The following is a 19,200-nucleotide window of genomic DNA, read 5'->3' on the forward strand; positions in this document are numbered from 1 at the left end:
CATAATTTTTTTTTTTTTTTTTTTTTTTTTTAATAATCGATATAAACGATATTGTCTCGTACCATATCGCATTTGAAAATATATTGATATATATTAAAATCTCGATATATCGCCCAGCCCTAGTACGGACCCCGTCCCCCCTTTACTCCTCCCTCCTTGTTTCCTTTACTCCCCCCTTTACTCCTCCCTCCTTGTTTCCTCCCTCCTTGTTTCCTCCCTCCTTGTTTCCTTCACTCCTTGTTTCCTTTACCCCCCCCGCCCCCCCGCCTCGTCGCAGCTAAGCTGTTGACAGGATTAATGCATCTGTATCAAAAGTCCCGAGCCGCTTTGCTTTGTGTTGTGGTGAATCCCCTTTTCCAGGTCAGGCCAGATCGCCCTAACTAGGCTAATATGTTGTCGAGCCAAATTTGACGGGCGTGCAGGAGCGGCCGGTCACACTTTCACCCCCCGGCATCCTCGCAGAGCTGGCATACGTCTGCAGGAATCTCACCAATAATAAATGACTTTATTTATCCGTTAGGAACTTCCTTTGTGTAAAAGCATCAGCATCAGTGCATGTACAGATCACACATGCAACAGGACAGAAACAAACCAAACAATCATTATAAAGCAACATACATGGGCAATCACAAATACTGCTGGACTTAAATGCTGTAAACCATAGCATAGATAAAATACGAGAGAAAAAAGAGAGAAAAAAGTTAGTCCCCCATTAAGTGCGTAATAAATACAATGATTTTTAAAATATGTATAAAAGCGGGTACAAAAATAAATAGGTAAAAATCAGCTGTTTATGAATCTGATTGATGAGGGCTGAAGCTTGACATGGCTCTGTTTGTCCTGAGTTTAGTATCTGTATCTGTGAGATGATCAGAATCAGAAGAATCAGAATCATCTTTATTAGTTTCCAGGTTCGAACATTGTCCAACAAGGAATTTGACTCCGGTAATTTCGCTCTTTGGTGATAAAATAAACAATAAAACAAATGTGGAATTTCTATGATACAGAATAAAGAGAATACACATTTAAGGTGCAGCAGTTTGAGGTAGAGAGAGAAAAGAAAAGAAAAGGGACAGTTCTGTATAAAAATAAAAAATAAAATAAAGATAAAGATAAAAATAAAAATAACCTTTTTACAAGACAATTATACAAAAAAAATACAAAAAGATTATACAAATTATACAAAAATACACAGTGAGAGGTGCAGCAGAGTGAGGCAGACATGGTTATCAAGGAAGGTGCTAGATGATTTTTTTTATATTCACTAATTTAGGTAGGTGCGCCTTTTTAGCTCTTCAAGTTTTACCCCCCGTTTTTTTTATTTTTTTTTTATTTTAATTTATTTATTTTAATTTTTTTTTACTTTTTTACTTTTTTATTTTACGTTTTTTTTTGTTACTTTTCTACTTTGATTTGTCTGTGTGGAGAGTGTGTTCCATGTTTTGGGTGGTGTTTAAAAGAGGGTGCATATTTCTGTAATACTGTTTAATTCTTGACTGTCTGACCCTTTGAAAATGAATAAATATACTTTATAAAAAAAAAAAAGGGAGGTGCTAGATGATTTTTTTTTTTTTTTTTATTGCACGTGATTGGTTACTATGAGACTATTAGTTATGGGAGTTCATCAGAGATGCCAAGATGCTAGTCTCATTACTTGCTGGATGAATTCTTGCTGGTTCTGAATTAATTTCTGCTCATTCCCATGTTTAAACCGAGCTATTAAAGCTTCTTTTTTATGATGTTGACTCATGTCCGTCTCTTATCTGCACAGGAACTCCGGTGAATCGTATTCCCATCATGGCCAAGCAGGTCCTGGACCTGTACATGCTGTACAAGCTGGTGACGGAGAAGGGCGGCCTGGTGGAGGTGATCAACAAGAAGATCTGGAGGGAAATCACCAAGGGCCTGAACCTGCCCACGTCCATCACCAGCGCCGCCTTCACCCTGCGCACACAGTAAGAAAACACGGCCGTTTAAACCCGGGTGTTTAAACCCGGGCGTTTCCCCGCCGGCCCGGGCGGGAGCACGTGAAAACACGGGCGTTTAAACCCGGGCGTTTCCCCGCCGGCCCGGGCGGGAGCACATGAAAACACGTGGCGTTACCGCTCCGTCGCCGGCGTTAGGCCGCGCTGACACATGTCTGTCCAAACGGGTCACTCTCTTAATCAGTTCAACGTTCCAACCGGGCGGAGTAAAGAAGCAGGTTTAAGTAACGTTAATCGACACGGACACACCTCGTTAGAGACGAGATAGAGCTAACCTGCTGCTGGTGCCACAGATTAATACGTGCGTATGTGCAGGTGTGAGAGCAGATCCACCTCCACCTACGAATCACGTCACCTACAGGACTGTCTCAGAACATTAGAATATTGTGATAAAGTCCTTTATTTTCTGCAATGCAAAATGTCATCCATTCTGGATTCATTACAAATCAACTGAAATATTGCAAGCCTTTTATTATTTTAATATTGCTGATTATGACTTACAGTTTAAGATTAAGATTCCCAGAATATTCTAATTTTTTGAGATAGGATATTTGAGTTTTCTTAAAAGGAACCCTGGTTATTAAGACTTGTAGTCCCTAATTAGCCACAATTGTTCTCTTATACTAAAATATGTTGTTAGAAACACATAAAATAATGTAATTGCTTTAAAAATCTACAATGTTTATCACATATTTTGACCTGCGGGAGGCGCCATGTTTTACCTGCGCAATGTATTCTGGGGGCGATGACGTAGAGCGGTGGCTCTGGGAAGATAAGCCCCGTTAGTTTAACTGGGACAGGTATCTAAAACATAGATGAGCAGCATCTCCCGGCCGTGGAGGCTGACGAGGGAGCCCATAAGACGTCTCGGTTCAGGCAAACTGGATCAAAGTTCTGTGATGCACGGGAGATCTGCAAAAATGATCAATGTCGTGCGCATCTTACCAGTGCATTAGGCGTAGACGGCGTAGGCTACGGCGTAGGCTACGGCGTAGGCTACGGCGTAGACGGCGTAGCCGTGGCTCTAGAGCCTGCAGCGCACCGCCACCCGCTCTCGCCGCCGCCGGGATGGAGATGCCGGTGAGCAGGATGCACGTTTGGGTGTAGCATAGCCCACCCCTGCCCCCCCCTAAAACCGGCTTCGGTGCTGATGACAGACCAGAGGCTGAGGGGACTGGCCCAGGACTTTGACGAAACGGGAGGCGCAGACTTCGCTTCAAATAGGCAAGAACATCTTTATTTAATTTAATGACGCCAGATCTGACTGGGGTTTTTATTGTAGCATCGGCTATCTGCTAGTTGAAACGTGTGGTCGGTTAGTCTATCTGAGTTTTATGGTGTTTTTATAGTTCATGCTATATGGGGCTGTAGTTTTTTTTTTTTTTTTTTAACTTTTTTTAACTTTTTTGTAGGTGCGCCGTCACCTTAATGTTTAGCTGTGTTTTGATCTGTGTTTCTAGTGCGCCGTCACCTGTTTAGCTGTGTTTTCATCTGTTTCTGGGTGTCAAAACAGTGTACGGGGGTTAGCAGGAGCCACCGTCTGACGTCACTACCCAGAATGTAAACAACAATGGCGACCTACGAGTTAAATTATATTTTCAAATTTTATAAAAACGAAGACATCAAAAAGGTTTTTTATATCACATTGTTATAATTGATACCAACATTTATCTTTTAAGACATACATGTCTTAATAGCCAGGGTTCCTTTTAAGCTTTAAGCCATGATCAGCAATATTAAAATAATAAAAGGCTTGCAATATTTCAGTTGATTAAAATTAGGACTTTATCACAATATTCTAATTTTCTGAGACAGTCCTGTACAGTACATCTCCAGGGCGGCCTAAAAAGTCTTAAAATAAGGCGTTTAAATGTCTTAATTTGTCTTAAATCTCAATCCAAGGGTCTTAAATTTTGAATCTTAATTTTAGAAGGAATTTATCCAGTCATCATTAAAATGTTTTCTTACACTTTGAAAAGGAAAAGTGTATTTATTCGTTTTGAGGAGAAATAAACCTGTTCCTGTTCCTCAGTCAGCGTTGCCAGGTTGGGCGGGTTTCAGCCCAATTGGGCGGTTGATAACATTTGGGCTTTCCTGGTTTTTACAAAATATTTAGAAGAAAAAGTTTCCATTACGGTGGAGAAAAGTAGAAACTTGCACGATAAACTCACTGACATTTGATTTACTTTAATCTACTCAATTTAATTTTAGTCTTTTTAGTCTTGTGAAGATTCACCTTGTTGTGAAGATTCATTTGCTTATGACTGGAAATGTATTATGCATTTGATAATTGACGGTGTTAACGCAGAGAATGTTTGATTTGAGCTGGTTTTTCTTTATTTCGGTGGGTTTTACGTCGCGTTTGGGCTGGAACCTGTCAGATCTGGCAACCTCGACCTCAGCGCTGGATTTCTTAGTCGCGTTATCTCGAGACAAATATGGGTAAATGGAAATTTAGCAACAAATGGTTCGGAAATTCCAGTTTCTCTGGACATTGGGTTCAAATTGTGTGACTGTCTTTTTGGTCTTAAATTTAGTTTGAAAATGGTTTTAAAAAGTCTTAAATGTAACTTGGTGAAACCTGTAGACGCCCTGATCTCATTGGTTCCCGTAGATACATCGATATGATCGGAGACGGAGGGATTTGACTGACAGCTTATATGCTTATCCTCAACTAAAACTCTCTCCGTCCTGATATAATCCCCTGCAGGAGCAACACCTCCCTATCTCCTCCGGCAGCAGATATCCCAAATAAACCCTCATGTATTTTTAATGCTGCCGTCCTGCAGGCTCGGTCTAATGGACGCCGCTGCTCTGGCTGATTATTGATCACCGGGACTGATATTCCATCATCGTGCATCAGTCACTGTGATGAGATGGTGCATTGTGGGTGTTTGCTGAGCTGCTGTCATGTGACGCGTGGCATTAGGCCTGTGTTGAAAAAATCGATTTCCCAATTCTAAATCGATTCTCATTAATTCCTAAAAATCGATTCATATGTCTAAAGATCGATTTTTTTTTTGATTTTTTTTTTGGGGGGGGGGTTTCTTTTATTTATTTATGTATTTCTTTTCAGCATTACATTACAAATTTTGGTTATTTTTTTGTTTATCCCCAAAAAAGGAATGTTTTGTTGGACACGAGAATAACTGGTGCCATGTTTTTGCCTTTAAATATGTTTAAAGGTATGAAAACATTAAAGTGTTAGGTTATAATTGCATAAATTGTCTATATTTCATTAATTTATATACTGTCTTGGGGTTACATTTGCAAAAAATGCTAAAAACCAAATGCTCAAAAATTAAAAACCAAAATAGACCGAAAATGGAACAAATAAAAACGGAAGCGATTTCCTCCGTCTCTGTTTCCTCCTGGATCTGTTTGGTAATTCTGACCCACGATGTTTCTGTTTCAGTTCTATCAGCATTCTGGGAGCTGATTGGTCCTTACAGCATCATTAGCTGCAATACTTGCTGTTGAATCTCAATATAATACTAGTATTAATATGTTGCAGAACTACAGTCATATCATTCATGCAACAGCTGAAAAAACAGTTTTAATAACACTAACCCAAATCAATATCGGAATCAAATCGAATCAAATCTTGATAATCGATTCAGAATCTTAAGAATCGGAATCGATTCTTGACATTTGAATGGATCCCCAGCCCTAATCCCGTCCAGTCGTTCCCTCGCGGCCAGATTAATGAGAACTGGTGCAAGTCTGAAAATGCCTTTTCCCTCAGCTGCATGAGCAAACCCCAAGTATGCGCCTGCCCTGGCCCTTGAGCAGCGCCGCACGTCTCATAACGACATGACAACATGAAGAAAATCTGTTCTGACGGAGTGGAAATTGCAGATGAAAAAGTCTTAATCGTGGAAAAAGCAGGTTTGGTTTTCAGGCCGGGGGCTCAAGCGACTTCTCCTGCTGTCGGACTCAAAGAACATTTATTTAACAGTTAAGCAGCACAGCAGTACGGAGAAATGACCACTCAGTAGAGGTGGGTGCAATTCATCCATGTGTCGATGCATCGCGATGCGTCACGTGACGATTTGGAATCGATTAATTTAAAAAAAAGTTATCCTATCCAGATTCCAGACTGAATACGCTGCTGAATCATTTCATTTTCAAGAATGCACATTTCTTATTGTTCACTTGAAATATGGCAGATATGTTTACACTAAGTTCATATCTAGTTTACTTGAATTAATGAACTCATTAAATCCAGGGCTTGACCGTTTTCAGTGTTTTCACCAATAGAGGGCGCTCTCATGCAAGTGCAGCTTTCCCTGGTCAAAGTTAAGGAAGTTAAAGAGACAATGTTTACATAGTCATAAAATACATTATTTTGTGTCTTTGAAAAATACATGTCAAATGTTCAAAAAACCTTGTTATTACTTAATGAGTGTTGTTAGAGGAACTGAGTTCATTGGTTGGCTATTTATTTACAAATGTAGCCACAGATGAAGACAAAATCAATCTTGTATGGAAAAAAGCATTAAAAATCACAATAATCCAAGAATCGAAGCTCCAATAATCGAATTGAATCGTGAGGTACCCTTGTTTGCACACTCCTACCACTCACACCTTTAAATACCATTAACTTGATACTGGTCATCGTTCCGGCCGTCACCGTCTCCTGGTTCTGCTCACAAAGCTGCCGGACCGGGAGGAGCCGGTCGTGATACTAGGGATGGGCGGTATGGACTAAAAAATTTATCACGATAATTTCTGGCATTTATCCCCATAACGATAAAAATGATGATAAAAAAATACCAATTCATCTCCATCTTTGTAACTATAAATCTATCTCTCTCTCAGATCCTCCATGTTTGTTACACAAAAACCTCATCAACGGGAATTTATCTTTCTTTCTTTCTTTCTTTCTTTCTTTCTTTCTTTCTTTCTTTCTTTCTTTCTTTCTTTCTTTCTTTCTTTCTTTCTTTCTTTCTTTCTTTCTTTCTTTCTTTCTTTCTTGCTCATTTAATTCCTTCCTTCACACGTACGTTGTGTCATCAACAGGAATTTATCATTTTTATCGTGAGATACAAATTCTTACCGTGGGGATTGTTTTGACGGTTTATCATGAACGGTAAAATATCACCCATCCCTATCTGATACACGTATCAACACATGTGGATCTCTGACGACGGCGTCACCTCTGACTCTGACGACGGCGTCACCTCTGACTCTGACGACGGCGTCACCTCTGACTCTGAGGCGGCTGAGACTTAAACCCTCGGTGATACCAGAGGTTTTTAGGGAGAGGTGGAGAAGTTTCCTCCTCCGTCTGCGAGGGGGACGAGGGGGACGGGTTGTTGTTGCAGGAGAGGGAAAGCAGACGAACACGCCCAGATCCAGACCAGGAGAAACGTGATTATACACGAGCACGCAGGACTTCAGAATCACGCCAATCAATGTGCTGATCGAAGAAAAATCATTTCTCTAGAGGTTTATCTAAATCCCTTTAATAAAACCGGTTCTGTGGTTTAAAGACCTCCGTTGTTCGGTGGTTTTAATGTAGACAAAACACTCTGAAAAGACAAACAAAGAAGGCTTAAGGTCACAACAGAAGCATTTATTTAATGTGTTATTTAAGTGTACTCTTAATTTAAATACTTATGATTTGTGAAAACAGTCAAAAAAGTTATGTATAAGCCCTGAATGCAGGAATTGTGACGTAGAATTGTCAAATTGGTTTAATTCACCGCACGAATAGTTACAGATTACTTTTGTAATCCTGTATTTGACCCGGTCTTTCTACGTTTTGACCGTATAGAAACGTAATTCTTGGCATTGTAAGAATGAGATGAACCTGCTGGATCTACTGTCCTTACTGACTAACAACTTGTGCTTTCTATTATTTTACCTCTTTTCTCATCATTTCATTTCATTTTGTTATTTACTGTTTAATTGTGTCTTGCCGCTTTTAATGTTGATGTAAAGATCTTTAGATTACCGTATTTTCTGCACTATAAGGCTGAAACACCTAAAAGCCTTTAATTTTCTCAAAAACTGGCAGTGCGCCTTATATATGATCAGGGGGATTGTGGGTAATGTAGTCAGGGGGATTGTGGGTAATGTAGTCAGGGGGATTGTGGGTAATGTAGTTGGTGTCGCTGAAGTAACGGCGCTAAAAACGTCAGAAATCGTCACAGACGTTCAAGACAACAGCAGCAACGCTGACTGAATAACGGCGACTTTGACGAGACGGAGCAAAGCTGGTTTTTATTTTGTTAATAAAGTTTGTCATACGGTACTTTTCTTCTTGTTTTTTTTTTGCATTTGCTGTAGGATTTTGTAGCATTTCCTGTAGCAGCTCCATCAGGTAGATACGTAACTCAACCCCAGACACTATAGTCGGTATTTTACCAGATATTTAGTATATTTAGCCTTATAATGCGGAAAATACGGTACTTTGTGTTGAATTGTGCTCTACAAATAAACGTCCCTTGTGTTTCCAGGTACATGAAGTACTTTGTGTTGAATTGTGCTATACAAATAAACGTTCCTTGTGTTTCCAGGTACATGAAGTACCTGTATCCGTACGAGTGTGAGAGGAAGGGCCTCAGCTCTCCGGGCGAGCTGCAGGCCGCCATCGACAGCAACCGCCGCGAGGGCCGTCGCCCCAGCTACAGCAGCAGCCTCTTCCGCTTCTCCCCGTCTCCCAGCACGGCGCCGCACATCCTCTCCCCTCCCAAGATGCACCTCTCCGGCCTGGGCGCCGGCACCTCGGTGGGCCTGAACGGCCTGCAGGCCTCGCCGGTGCCCTCTCTGAAGAAAGGTAGGAGCGCCTGAGCCGCCGCTGCACCGCCACGCCGCTGCACCGCCACGCCGCCACGGTCAAAGTTCAGCCCCGACGCTGACGCAAGCTTTGTTTAGAAATCTGCTGAATTTGATTTAATAAGCGTCGCTCAATAAATAATGGTGAAAGGGTTGAGTTTTCCGTGTTTGAAAAAAATAATCACTTAATTCCAATTACAAAATCTTTCCGCTGTGATGCACCATCTCTCAAAGTTCCTTTGGAATATACGCACAAACATAATCATGGAATCTCAGCAGACAAAGTCATTTCTACCACAGAATGACAGAACTGTACAATATAGACCGCTATGTTCATACTTTGGAGAGAAATAATCAAAAAAGGTGTCAAAACTAGATGAAAGGTCTTAAACAAACAAAATGCACGACAGAAGACATTCACTCCTCCTGTCTGCAGGAAAGATGATAATAAATCCCAGTGAGGCCAATGAAAATGTACCTCCAAAAGAAAGACTTGCGCACACTTTGTCTTTGTTTATTGCATCTACTCGGCGTCCGGTTCGTGTTTGAGGTTCAAATTAATAAATTACTGATAATTCAAAAAAGGTTTCTCAGAATGAAATCACACGCTAACAGATATGAGCGTCTGCTCCCCTTTTCATTAAATATTCATTATTATCCGTCAATAAAATTAACATTTTTCAAACATGTTTATTTATGTTCAAATTCAAAAATTATATACAAGATTTTCCTTCTTCTTTTCATAATTTATTTTGGGTTAATTCCGATATTCATTCTTATGCTACAAGGCACAAAGATGATTTTAATTTACCGTTTTGTAGAACATGGAAACATCAATCTTTCCACACTTGTGGAATTCACTCAATAAATCTCTTAAATCATCACCGTCCTTGCCAATATTCAAAAAACATTTAAAGAACTTTCTTATTCTTTCATCTTTGTAGTGTTAATTAGTTTAGTTTAGTTTATTTAAGGATCCCCATTAGAAGCACACAAATGTGCCTCTAGTCTTCCTGGGGTCCTGAACATAAAAATACAGTACAGTGCAGTCATACAATTAAATAAAAGTTTATTATTTAATCTAAGTTACATTTCCTTTTGTGTTTTTTGTTTTTTTACTCCCCCTTGTGTAGCTTTTGTTTTTTATTCATATATGGAAAGGATTCTATATAATCCACCAGGCTTCTTCCTTGTTTTTTCATTTATTCTTCAATTTGTCTTATATTGCTAAATAAATAAACTAAACTAAACTAAACCAATACGCCTGCGTGCAGCTCTGGGACGAACATGCACCTCTGGGACGAACATGCACCTCTGAGGCGAGATCAATAAAAAGTATTTTTTTATTTAAGGTAAATGATAATTTGCTGTGGACAGCAAAGGGTCAAGTGTTCAAGTTTATTGTTAGAGAAACACTGCCCCCTGTAGCATAGTAGAGGAACTGCACCTCAGCGGAGCTGCTTACAGGCAGAAATGGATGAATAAACTTTACAATTAGTAACAAAAAAAGGCTCTTTCAGACCCTGGTGTAGATTTTTCCAGTCAGGAGAGACTCTTTATACAAAAATAGTATTGCAATTTTAAAAGTGAAAATTCCTGCATCCGCTGTGTATCCGTGCTGGTGTGCGTGTGTGCGTGTTTAGAATAGAATAGAATAGAATAGAAGACTTTATTGATCTCCCAGAGGAGAAATTCAGTCGTGCAGCCAAAACACACACACACTTTATACAAAAAGTTTAAAATAGAAATAATAATAATAAATAATAATGATAAATAGTTAAATAATAAAAGAGCAATATAAAAAGTAGAAAAAGAGTATGTACAAGAGAGAAAAAAAAATAAAAAATAGTAAACACCAAAAAAAAAGGATAATATTTACAAAAATGTACAAATATTTTCAAAAATACGTGAGGTATTTACTGGTTATTGCACTTATAAAGAGACAGGTTTTTTGCACATGGGTGGCTACAGATTGTTGTTCTAGAGTGTGATGGCTGTGGGGATGAAGGAGCTGCCGTAGTGTTTTATATGACCTTGTGAGTGCATGTTTATGTGCAGCATCCAGGTGTTTAACAGTGCATGTGAACTAATCCTGCCCCCCCGGGGCTTCTGGGAGCCCTCACCCTTTTACTGCTGATAAATAACACGGTTCCCACACCGGGGGGGACCCGCCATGAACTTTGAAGCTTCCAGTCCGACCGAGGAGGATCCTGTTGATAACTGTCATTACGCCGCCGTGTTATCTGATGTCACTTTGACTCGGTTGGAATGTGGCTCTGCCGTTGACCCCGACACAATCCCAGACCCGGCTCTAAGTGCCGGCCTGGGTTTCGCTCGCTTCTCATTTGACTCTCGATCATATAGAATAGAACGTAATTGTTCTTTTTTACCCCCCCCTCCTCCTCATCGCTGACGATGCTGTTGCTTCTGCTCGAGTCAGAGTTATTATCTATTATTATTATTATAACGAAATAACGAAAACTAAAATTAAAAAAGCAATTTCGTTAACTGAACTAAATAAACATTAAAATTAAAAGACAAAAACGATAACTAACTGAAACTATAATGCATGTTTAGAAAACTAACTAAAACTAACTGAAATTCTAGATATAATTTCTTCCGTTTTCGTCCCCGTCAATATAAACCTCTTGGTATGATTAATTTATTCTGCTCTGGCCGTTTCTCTCCAACTGGCAGCTACGGCACCTGAACGCCTCACGGCACCTGAACGCCTCACAGTCCGGGACGTCAAAACTAAAACTAATAAAAACTTAACTAAAACTGATAAAAACTAAACTAAAACTAAGCATCTTTGAAAATATAAAAACTAGCAAACCCACACTAAAAACGAATTCAAACTAACTGAATTGAAGGAGAAAAAGTCAAAACGAAATAAAACTAAACAAAAATGAAAAATTCAAAACTATTATAACCCTGGCTCGAGTTAAAATCTGGGGTCGGATTCACCGAAGAAGAACAATCTTAAAAAATGTCTTAAGATCTAAAATTAAGAAGTTCATAAGAAAGTTCTTAAGTGCAATTCCTCAATATTTTCTTAAGAACCGTCTTAAGAACTGTCATTTCTAACAAATTTCTTATTTTTCCTACTTAAGAACTTCTGACATGTGTCATTGCACGCGCCAACAAACAACATTTATACATATATATATATATTTATATATATATATATATATATATATATATATATATATATATATATATATATATATATATATAATATATACAGGTAGTTTGGTCTTAACCGTCAGTCACTCACTAAACATGGAGAAGGAGAAAAAGAGATGCAGGAACTTTTCAAGGTTATGGATGAGATTAATGTGTTGAAAAAAATACTATTGGGGAAAATTAATAATAATGAACTACCACGCTAACTAACATGCTAACAAACAGTTAACAGGCTCTTTGTGTAATTAATTACAAAGTATATCCTCAAACTATGAACTACTAGTCTAAACTTGTCTAAAATGTGTTGAAAAAGGTGATTTAGAGTCTTACTATTATTATTATTATTATTATTATTATTATTACCTTTTCACAGAAGACATTTTAAGACAGGTCAAGGTTGTCTTAAAGTTAAGAAAAAAGTCAAGAACAAATTTGAAAACTTTTATTTCAAGAATACCATTTAAGTTCTTTTTCTTAAGAAGAAACTTAAGAAGAAAGTTGAGAAAATACTTAAGAATTTTTTTGGAGAATATGACTTCTTCTCTTTTTTCTCCTTAAGACTGAATTGAAGAAAAAAATGACATTAAAGAAGATTTTTTTTCTTAAGAATGTTTTGTGAATCCGGCCCCAGGCCGGCGCTGACCCCTCACACGCTCCGCTTTTATTTTGATAGGCATAAGCTGGATACGGCTGGAAAAGCTGTTTTAATTGATGTTAAAACTTAACCTTTGAATAAAACTGTAAACCAGGGCCGACTGATTCTTTGAGCTCATTTAACTCTTTATTCTTCCGTGCATTTGTATCTCCAAGTGCACCGAAAAAAAAGGACATTTCCTGGCGTTCTCTTTTTTCTTCTTAAGACTGAACTTAGGAAAAAAATGACATTTAAGAAGATTTTTTTTCTTAAGAATGTTTTGTGAATCGGCCCCAGATCGTTCACGGCTTTAATCTGTTGGTTTTTTTGAGATCTAGAAATCAGCAGAGAAGAACTAAAGGACATTTATCAGGATACTTTTTGCAGGAAACAAAGAAAACAAAAACATAGTTTTATGATAGTTATTTTTCTTATGCAAAACATGTAAATCCAGGCTGATTTTTGTGAGATATGGAGACATTTGGAGGTCAAGTGTTTTTCTCCTCTTTTCCTGAACTTCTGCAAGAAAAGCTTTTTAAAGGAAGAGAAACCAGGATGGCGATCGCGCGGCTCGTTCGTAGTGGGAGGAGGAGCCGGCCCTTCTCAGTTCACTCTCTTTAACTCTGGAACTGCCTCTTTAAACGAAACGGAACTTTAAACCTTAATTAGTTATAATCAATACTGAATGACAGACCTTTTTCTTTTGTTGCTTAAATACTGTAATTAGCTTGGTGTGCAGTCCTGCCACAGACGAGAGAGGCTGATTGATCTTTACGGGTTAATCTTGTCATTAGTCGTGTAAACATGTTAAAACACTTTCCTGCAGAAACAAGCAGAACGATGGGTCTAGCTACTAATAAACTAAGATAGATAGATAGATAGATCTCCCAGAGGAGAAATTCAATCGTGCAGCAGCCAAAACACACACATGCTCAACGGTTTATACAAAAAATTAAAATAGAAATAACCAATAAATAGCTAAATAATAAAAAAGACCAATATAAAATGTAGAAAAATTGGTAATGTACAAGAGAAAAAAATAGTAAACACAAAAAAACGGATAATATTTACATGTGCAAAAATACGTGAGAAAGAAAGCAAGAAAGAAAGAAAGAAAGAAAGAAAGAAAGAAAGAAAGAAAGAAAGAAAGAAAGAAAGAAAGAAAGAAAGAAAGAAAGAAAGAAAGAAAGAAAGAAAGAAAGAAAGAAAGAAAGAAAGAAAGAAAGAAAGAAAGAAAGAAAGAAAGAAAGAAAGAAAGAAAGAAAGAAAGAAAGAAAGAAAGAAAGAAAGAAAGAAAGAAAGAAAGAACATTGTCCAAAAAGGAATTTGACTCCGGTTATTTTGCTCACTGTACCAGATTTAAAAATATAAAACAGTATATAAACAGATGTGGCACTTATTAACATTTATACAGTCAAAAAACTGAAAGGTGCAGCAGAATGAGGTAGAAAAATGACGGCTCTAAATAAAATAACATATATACAATTATTTAAAAGTGAAAGGAGCAGCAGAATGAACCAGACGTGATTATTGTTGCAGCACGTGATAGTGCCATTAAATTACTGTTATTATTGTTATTGTCATTGCACGGTGATGGATTTCTCCCAGAATATTAACTGTGAGATTCATCAGAGCAACAGCTCGGGGGAAGAAACGTTCCTTGTGTCTGCAGGTTTTAGCTACAGAGCTATGTAGCTCCGTCCAGAGGGGATAGAAAGATGTCCCTAATAATATAATAAATGTCCACTAGTCCAGTGGTTCAACTTCCCAACCTTTTTCCCTTGTTCCCCCTACTTGTGTCTAAGACCAGCCGGCCCCCGACCCGTACGTACTAGCACCAAAATAGTCTTTAATTGAAAAAATGAACATTAATTATGTTTTTTTGATACATTTCTCTTTGGTTTACTCTGTATACGTATGACTTTGTTTTTCTCCAAAGTCACCAATGTATAAAATACGCACAAAAGGACATACAAATATTTCTGAAAAATTACTCTTTTAATATGAGACCAAAACTTTTTAACATTTTTCCTTTAACAACCTGTCGGAGTAGGGCTGGGCGATTTTGGACAAAAATAAAATCACAATTTTTTTTCTCTGAAAACACGATTTTCGATTTCAATTTCGATTTTTTTGGTAAAACTACAAAAGACAATGGAATAAATTGTTTCAAATATTGTATCTTTATTTTTAAAGAAAAATAGCAAACAAATTTCCCTATTGGGAATGAAGTGCAATTGAAAGATCCTGTAAATCCTCCTTGAGTTTAGGAAAGTGACAACATTTACAATTTTCTTGACCAAACAAAGACGACTAGACGAGCTCTGTCTGTAATGCAGCTGCAAAAAAGGAACGTCCATTTTTACAATTTTCCTTTTTGTAACATCGTCTTGATTAATAAATCCGATTTAGATTTAAAATCGATTAATTGCACAGCCCTATGTTGGAGTATATTAAATGTTGAGTAATGATATAATAATAAGGAATGAAATCATTTCCTGTGTTTGTCACCACTGTATAAAAAACACAAAAAATATTCAAGACATTCATAAATTATTCCTAACAATGTCTTATGAATGACTCATTCGCAAATATAATTTTTACAACTGCATAATTTCAAAGCAGACAAAGTTTCGCGCCCCCAGAGATCTCTGCCCGGACCCCAGGGGGGGCCGGACCCCGGGTTGGGAGACACTGCCCTAATAAACTGCAGATAAATGTATAATTATCCGTCATCCATCCCCCTCTCTCTCCTCCAGACGAGCTGGCCCAGTCCCTCCTGGCGGGCCGGCCCCCCATGGGCCTGTCCCTGGGCCACCAGCAGGTAGCCGGCCTGGCCCGCGCCGCCACGCTGGAGCAGCTCCGGGAGAAGCTGGAGACGGGCGGGGGGGAGGGCCCGGAGAGGAAGATGGCCCGGCTGGCGGAGGAGCAGCAGCGTCTCATGCAGCAAGCCTTCCAGCACAACCTGCTGGCCATGGCCTCCCAGATGCCCATGAACCTGCGGCTGGGAGCGCCGGGCTTCACCACCAGAGGTCAGTGTTGCCGCGCCACAGACGTTACCCCCCACTACGGTTGTGTTTCCTGTATCTGTCACGTGACTGCCACGCCCCTTTAGGAGACTAACAGCAGCTCTCGAGTCTATTGAGTCCTATGGGAAAAGTGAACGTGAGCACAGATTATTACCAATTCCTTCGCCCCATAGTAACCTAAGTAAATACGGGACCCATTTTTCAAAAGCCACAAACCTTCTGAACATTCTGACACCAAAATGGAAACTTTCAGACCGACAGATTAGGAGAAAATGAACTTTGTTTGAGACCTGTCTCTGTCTGAGCAACACACTCTCATTGAGATTTGAGATTTGGCTCTCATAGCTAATAATATAATATAATATAATATAATATAATATAATATAATATAATATAATATAATATAATACAATATAATAATAATATAATAATAATATAATAATAATACAACGCTCTCCTCTCTGGTGGTGCTGATATATATATATACAGTATATATATATATATATATATATATACATATATATATATATGTATATGTATATATGTATGTATATATATATATATGTATATATATATATATATAAGGTTCAGGAATAAAATGTGAAGGAGTAACACATGTGCTGTGTGTGTGCAGAGGAGAAGCAGCAGGACATGTCTCTGAGCATCTCCACCAACGGGAACGCCAGCATCACCGTCTCCGTGGAGGTGAACGGCACAATCTACTCAGGTGCGTCTCACAACTCCGTCAGAGCTGCAAAAATCCACATTTACATTCATTAATTATTTTTTTTTCATTTATTTATTTTGAATTCCCATTTCTGTTTTGCCGGAGAACCAATCGCTCTATTTTTAATTTTTAATTACATTAAATAAAAAAGAGAGAGAAGGGGGAAAGGGGAAAAAAAATAATTTTTATTTATTTTCCTGTTTTTTCTGAATGATTATATGTATTTTTGTATAGATCTCACACACACATTACATACAATTAAAAAGAGAGAGAGAAGGGGGGAAAGTGGGAAAAAAAGACATTTTTACTTATTTTTCTTTTCTGAATGAATATATGTATTTTTGTTTAGATCACACAAAAAAATTTTAAATCCACATTTACATTCATTCATTTTTTTAATGTATTTATTTTGAATTTCCATTTCTGTTTTGCCTGAGAACCATCGCCCTATTTTTTTAATTTTTAATTACATTAAATAAAAAAAGAGAGAGGGAGACAAGGGGGAAAGGTAAAAAAAAAGACATTTTTACTTATTTTCCTTTTTCTTTTCTGAATGAATATATGTATTTTTGTATAGATCACACAAAAAATAAATTAAAAAAAATGTTTTAAATCCACATTTACATTCATTCATTTTTTTTTCATTTATTTATTTTGAATTTCCATTTCTGTTTTGCCTGAGAACCATCGCCCTATTTTTTTTATTTATTTTTTTCCGAGAACCAAAATAATTAATTAACACACACACACACACTTTACATTCAATAAAAAGAAAAAGACACATATTCATTCTTTTCTGAATGAATATGTGTATTTTTGTATAGATCTCACACACACATTACATACAATAAAAAAAGAGAGAGAGAAGGGGGGAAAGTGGGAAAAAAAGATATTTTTACTTATTTTTCTTTTCTGAATGAATATATGTATTTTTGTTTAGATCACACAAAAAAAATTTAAATCCACATTTACATTCATTCATTTTTTTTATTTATTTTGACATTTTTACTTATTTTTCTTTCTTTTCTGAATGAATTTGTGTATTTTTGTATAGATCACACACAAACACACACAAAATAAAATAAAAAAATCCACATTTAAACCTGCTCCCCTCTCCTGCAGGAACCCTGTTTGCCCAGAAGTCTGGCGGGGCCCCGGGGCCGGCCGTGTCGGCCGCCATCGCCTCGGCCTCCCCGGCTGGAACCAGCACCAGCTTCGGCTTCTCCACGCCCCAGGCCCCGACCCTCAGCCCCACATCCTCCTCCTCCTCCTCCTCCAAGGGCGCCGGCGGGGCCGAGCCGGCCCCCAGCGGGTCCCCCTAGCGGGACACGTGGCCCCCCGGGCCCCCCGGGGCCGCTGCTCCTCCCAGGGGCCCCGGCAGGAATATACACGACAAAGAAAAAACCGATAAGAATAAGAAACTGTTGCACAACAAATACCTCATCGACCCTGTCAAGCTTTGGCTGTCCAATCATGAACGTAACGCCCGAGAAAAGTCGACGACAACTCAAGCCCAACGACACTGCTATGCATTTACACACACACACACACACACACACACACACACACACATCTCATGCTAAACACAATCATTTCAGCCAAATCCGCTGACAGGTGTTTTCATAACTGAACTTGAAAAGATTTATCTTGGGACATTTTGTTTGTTGGTTGCCATTTGTTGTCTTTTTTTTTTTTTTTTTTTTTCTTTTTTGTGCGTGTGTGCGTGTGTGTGTGTGCGTGTGTGTTTTTAGAATGACTTTTATTTCAAGTTTTTCCTCTTTTTACATACCTCAAATCAAGTAACCTGCAGTGGTGTCTTTACCTCAGGAGCTGTAGAATATTTAACCTGAATCGACTTTATTTTTATATTCTTTTTTTTTTCGACCTAGTTGCAATCAGGGGAAAAGTCGGGTAGCTCTCGCCACCGGAACCAAAATGGGACGGAGAACCCGCCGTAACGGCAGCCGGGGCCGCTCGGGTCGTTCCTCCTCACACTGTAGCCTCTCGCTGAACCTGACCCGCGTGTGATGCTGTGGATCAGCGTGATGCTGTGGATCAGCACGTTTCTGTGGATCAGCACGTTTCTGTGGATCAGCACGTTTCTGTGGATCAGCACGTTTCTAATGGATCAGCACGTTTCTAAATACCTCACTTCCTGCCGGCCCCGCGGGGGCCGCCGCAGAGCCGGGGGGGCCCGTGTCTCAGCGCGCCCCCCCGCCACCACCACCTCTCGTTTTCTGTGACCTCCTTCCACCTCCAGCCGCCCGGCTGATCGACAGTTTGGGACTCGGACCTCAAGCCCCGGCCCCCTCCGCTCCGGAGCGGCGCCTTTTTCTCAGGAAGCTCCGCGACAACCGCCAGGAATCACTCCTAACGTTTTAGGAGACGCTACAATAACAAGGATTCATGCATGAATGCACAAGACTACACGACTGTTTCAAGATACCTCATCAGCTCTCGGAGGGAGAGAGAGCGACTACACACTTGGACGTACGGACGCTGCGGGAAGCTTTCAGGGGGGGGGCATCCATCTTTCTTCTGTATTTACCTGTAAAAGCTAGCTTTAGCGGGCGGGGGGGGTTTGTCTGAGGGGAGTGATAAATCTGCTTTTCTTTTCTTCTTTTTTTAATTGTTTTCAGGAAAAAGCAGCGGGAAAGTAAGTTCCTCTGGTGTGAAACTTTGCTGGATTGTTAAAAAAAGGTCATGTTAACCTTTTTTAAATTTGACTTTTAAACTCAGAAGTCCCCGTTAATGTTGTTTTATTTCTTTCACGGCGGCGGCGGCGGCGCAGTGATATGCTAGCGTACAATCATGTGACCAGTGTTAAACGACGCGGATCCTCTGGTTGTTGCACAG

General features: G+C 39.0%; 1 protein-coding gene across 1 annotated transcript in view; it reads left to right on the forward strand.

The window, feature by feature from the left end:
• Nucleotides 1–18,882, forward strand: part of LOC133418318 (AT-rich interactive domain-containing protein 3B-like) — a 107,904-nt gene extending 89,022 nt beyond the window's left edge. Inside the window, exons 5-9 of the mRNA XM_061706897.1 lie at nt 1,772–1,955; nt 8,510–8,769; nt 15,348–15,620; nt 16,252–16,344; nt 17,467–18,882. Of these exons, the coding sequence (XP_061562881.1) occupies nt 1,772–1,955; nt 8,510–8,769; nt 15,348–15,620; nt 16,252–16,344; nt 17,467–17,666 (1,010 nt within the window). The 3' untranslated portion in view covers nt 17,667–18,882. The remainder of the gene's footprint in view (nt 1–1,771; nt 1,956–8,509; nt 8,770–15,347; nt 15,621–16,251; nt 16,345–17,466) is intronic.
• The last annotated feature ends 318 nt before the right edge of the window (nt 18,883–19,200 follow it).

The sequence above is a fragment of the Cololabis saira genome, chromosome 2 (genome assembly GCF_033807715.1).
Source record: "Cololabis saira isolate AMF1-May2022 chromosome 2, fColSai1.1, whole genome shotgun sequence".
NCBI lineage: Eukaryota > Metazoa > Chordata > Actinopteri > Beloniformes > Belonidae > Cololabis > Cololabis saira.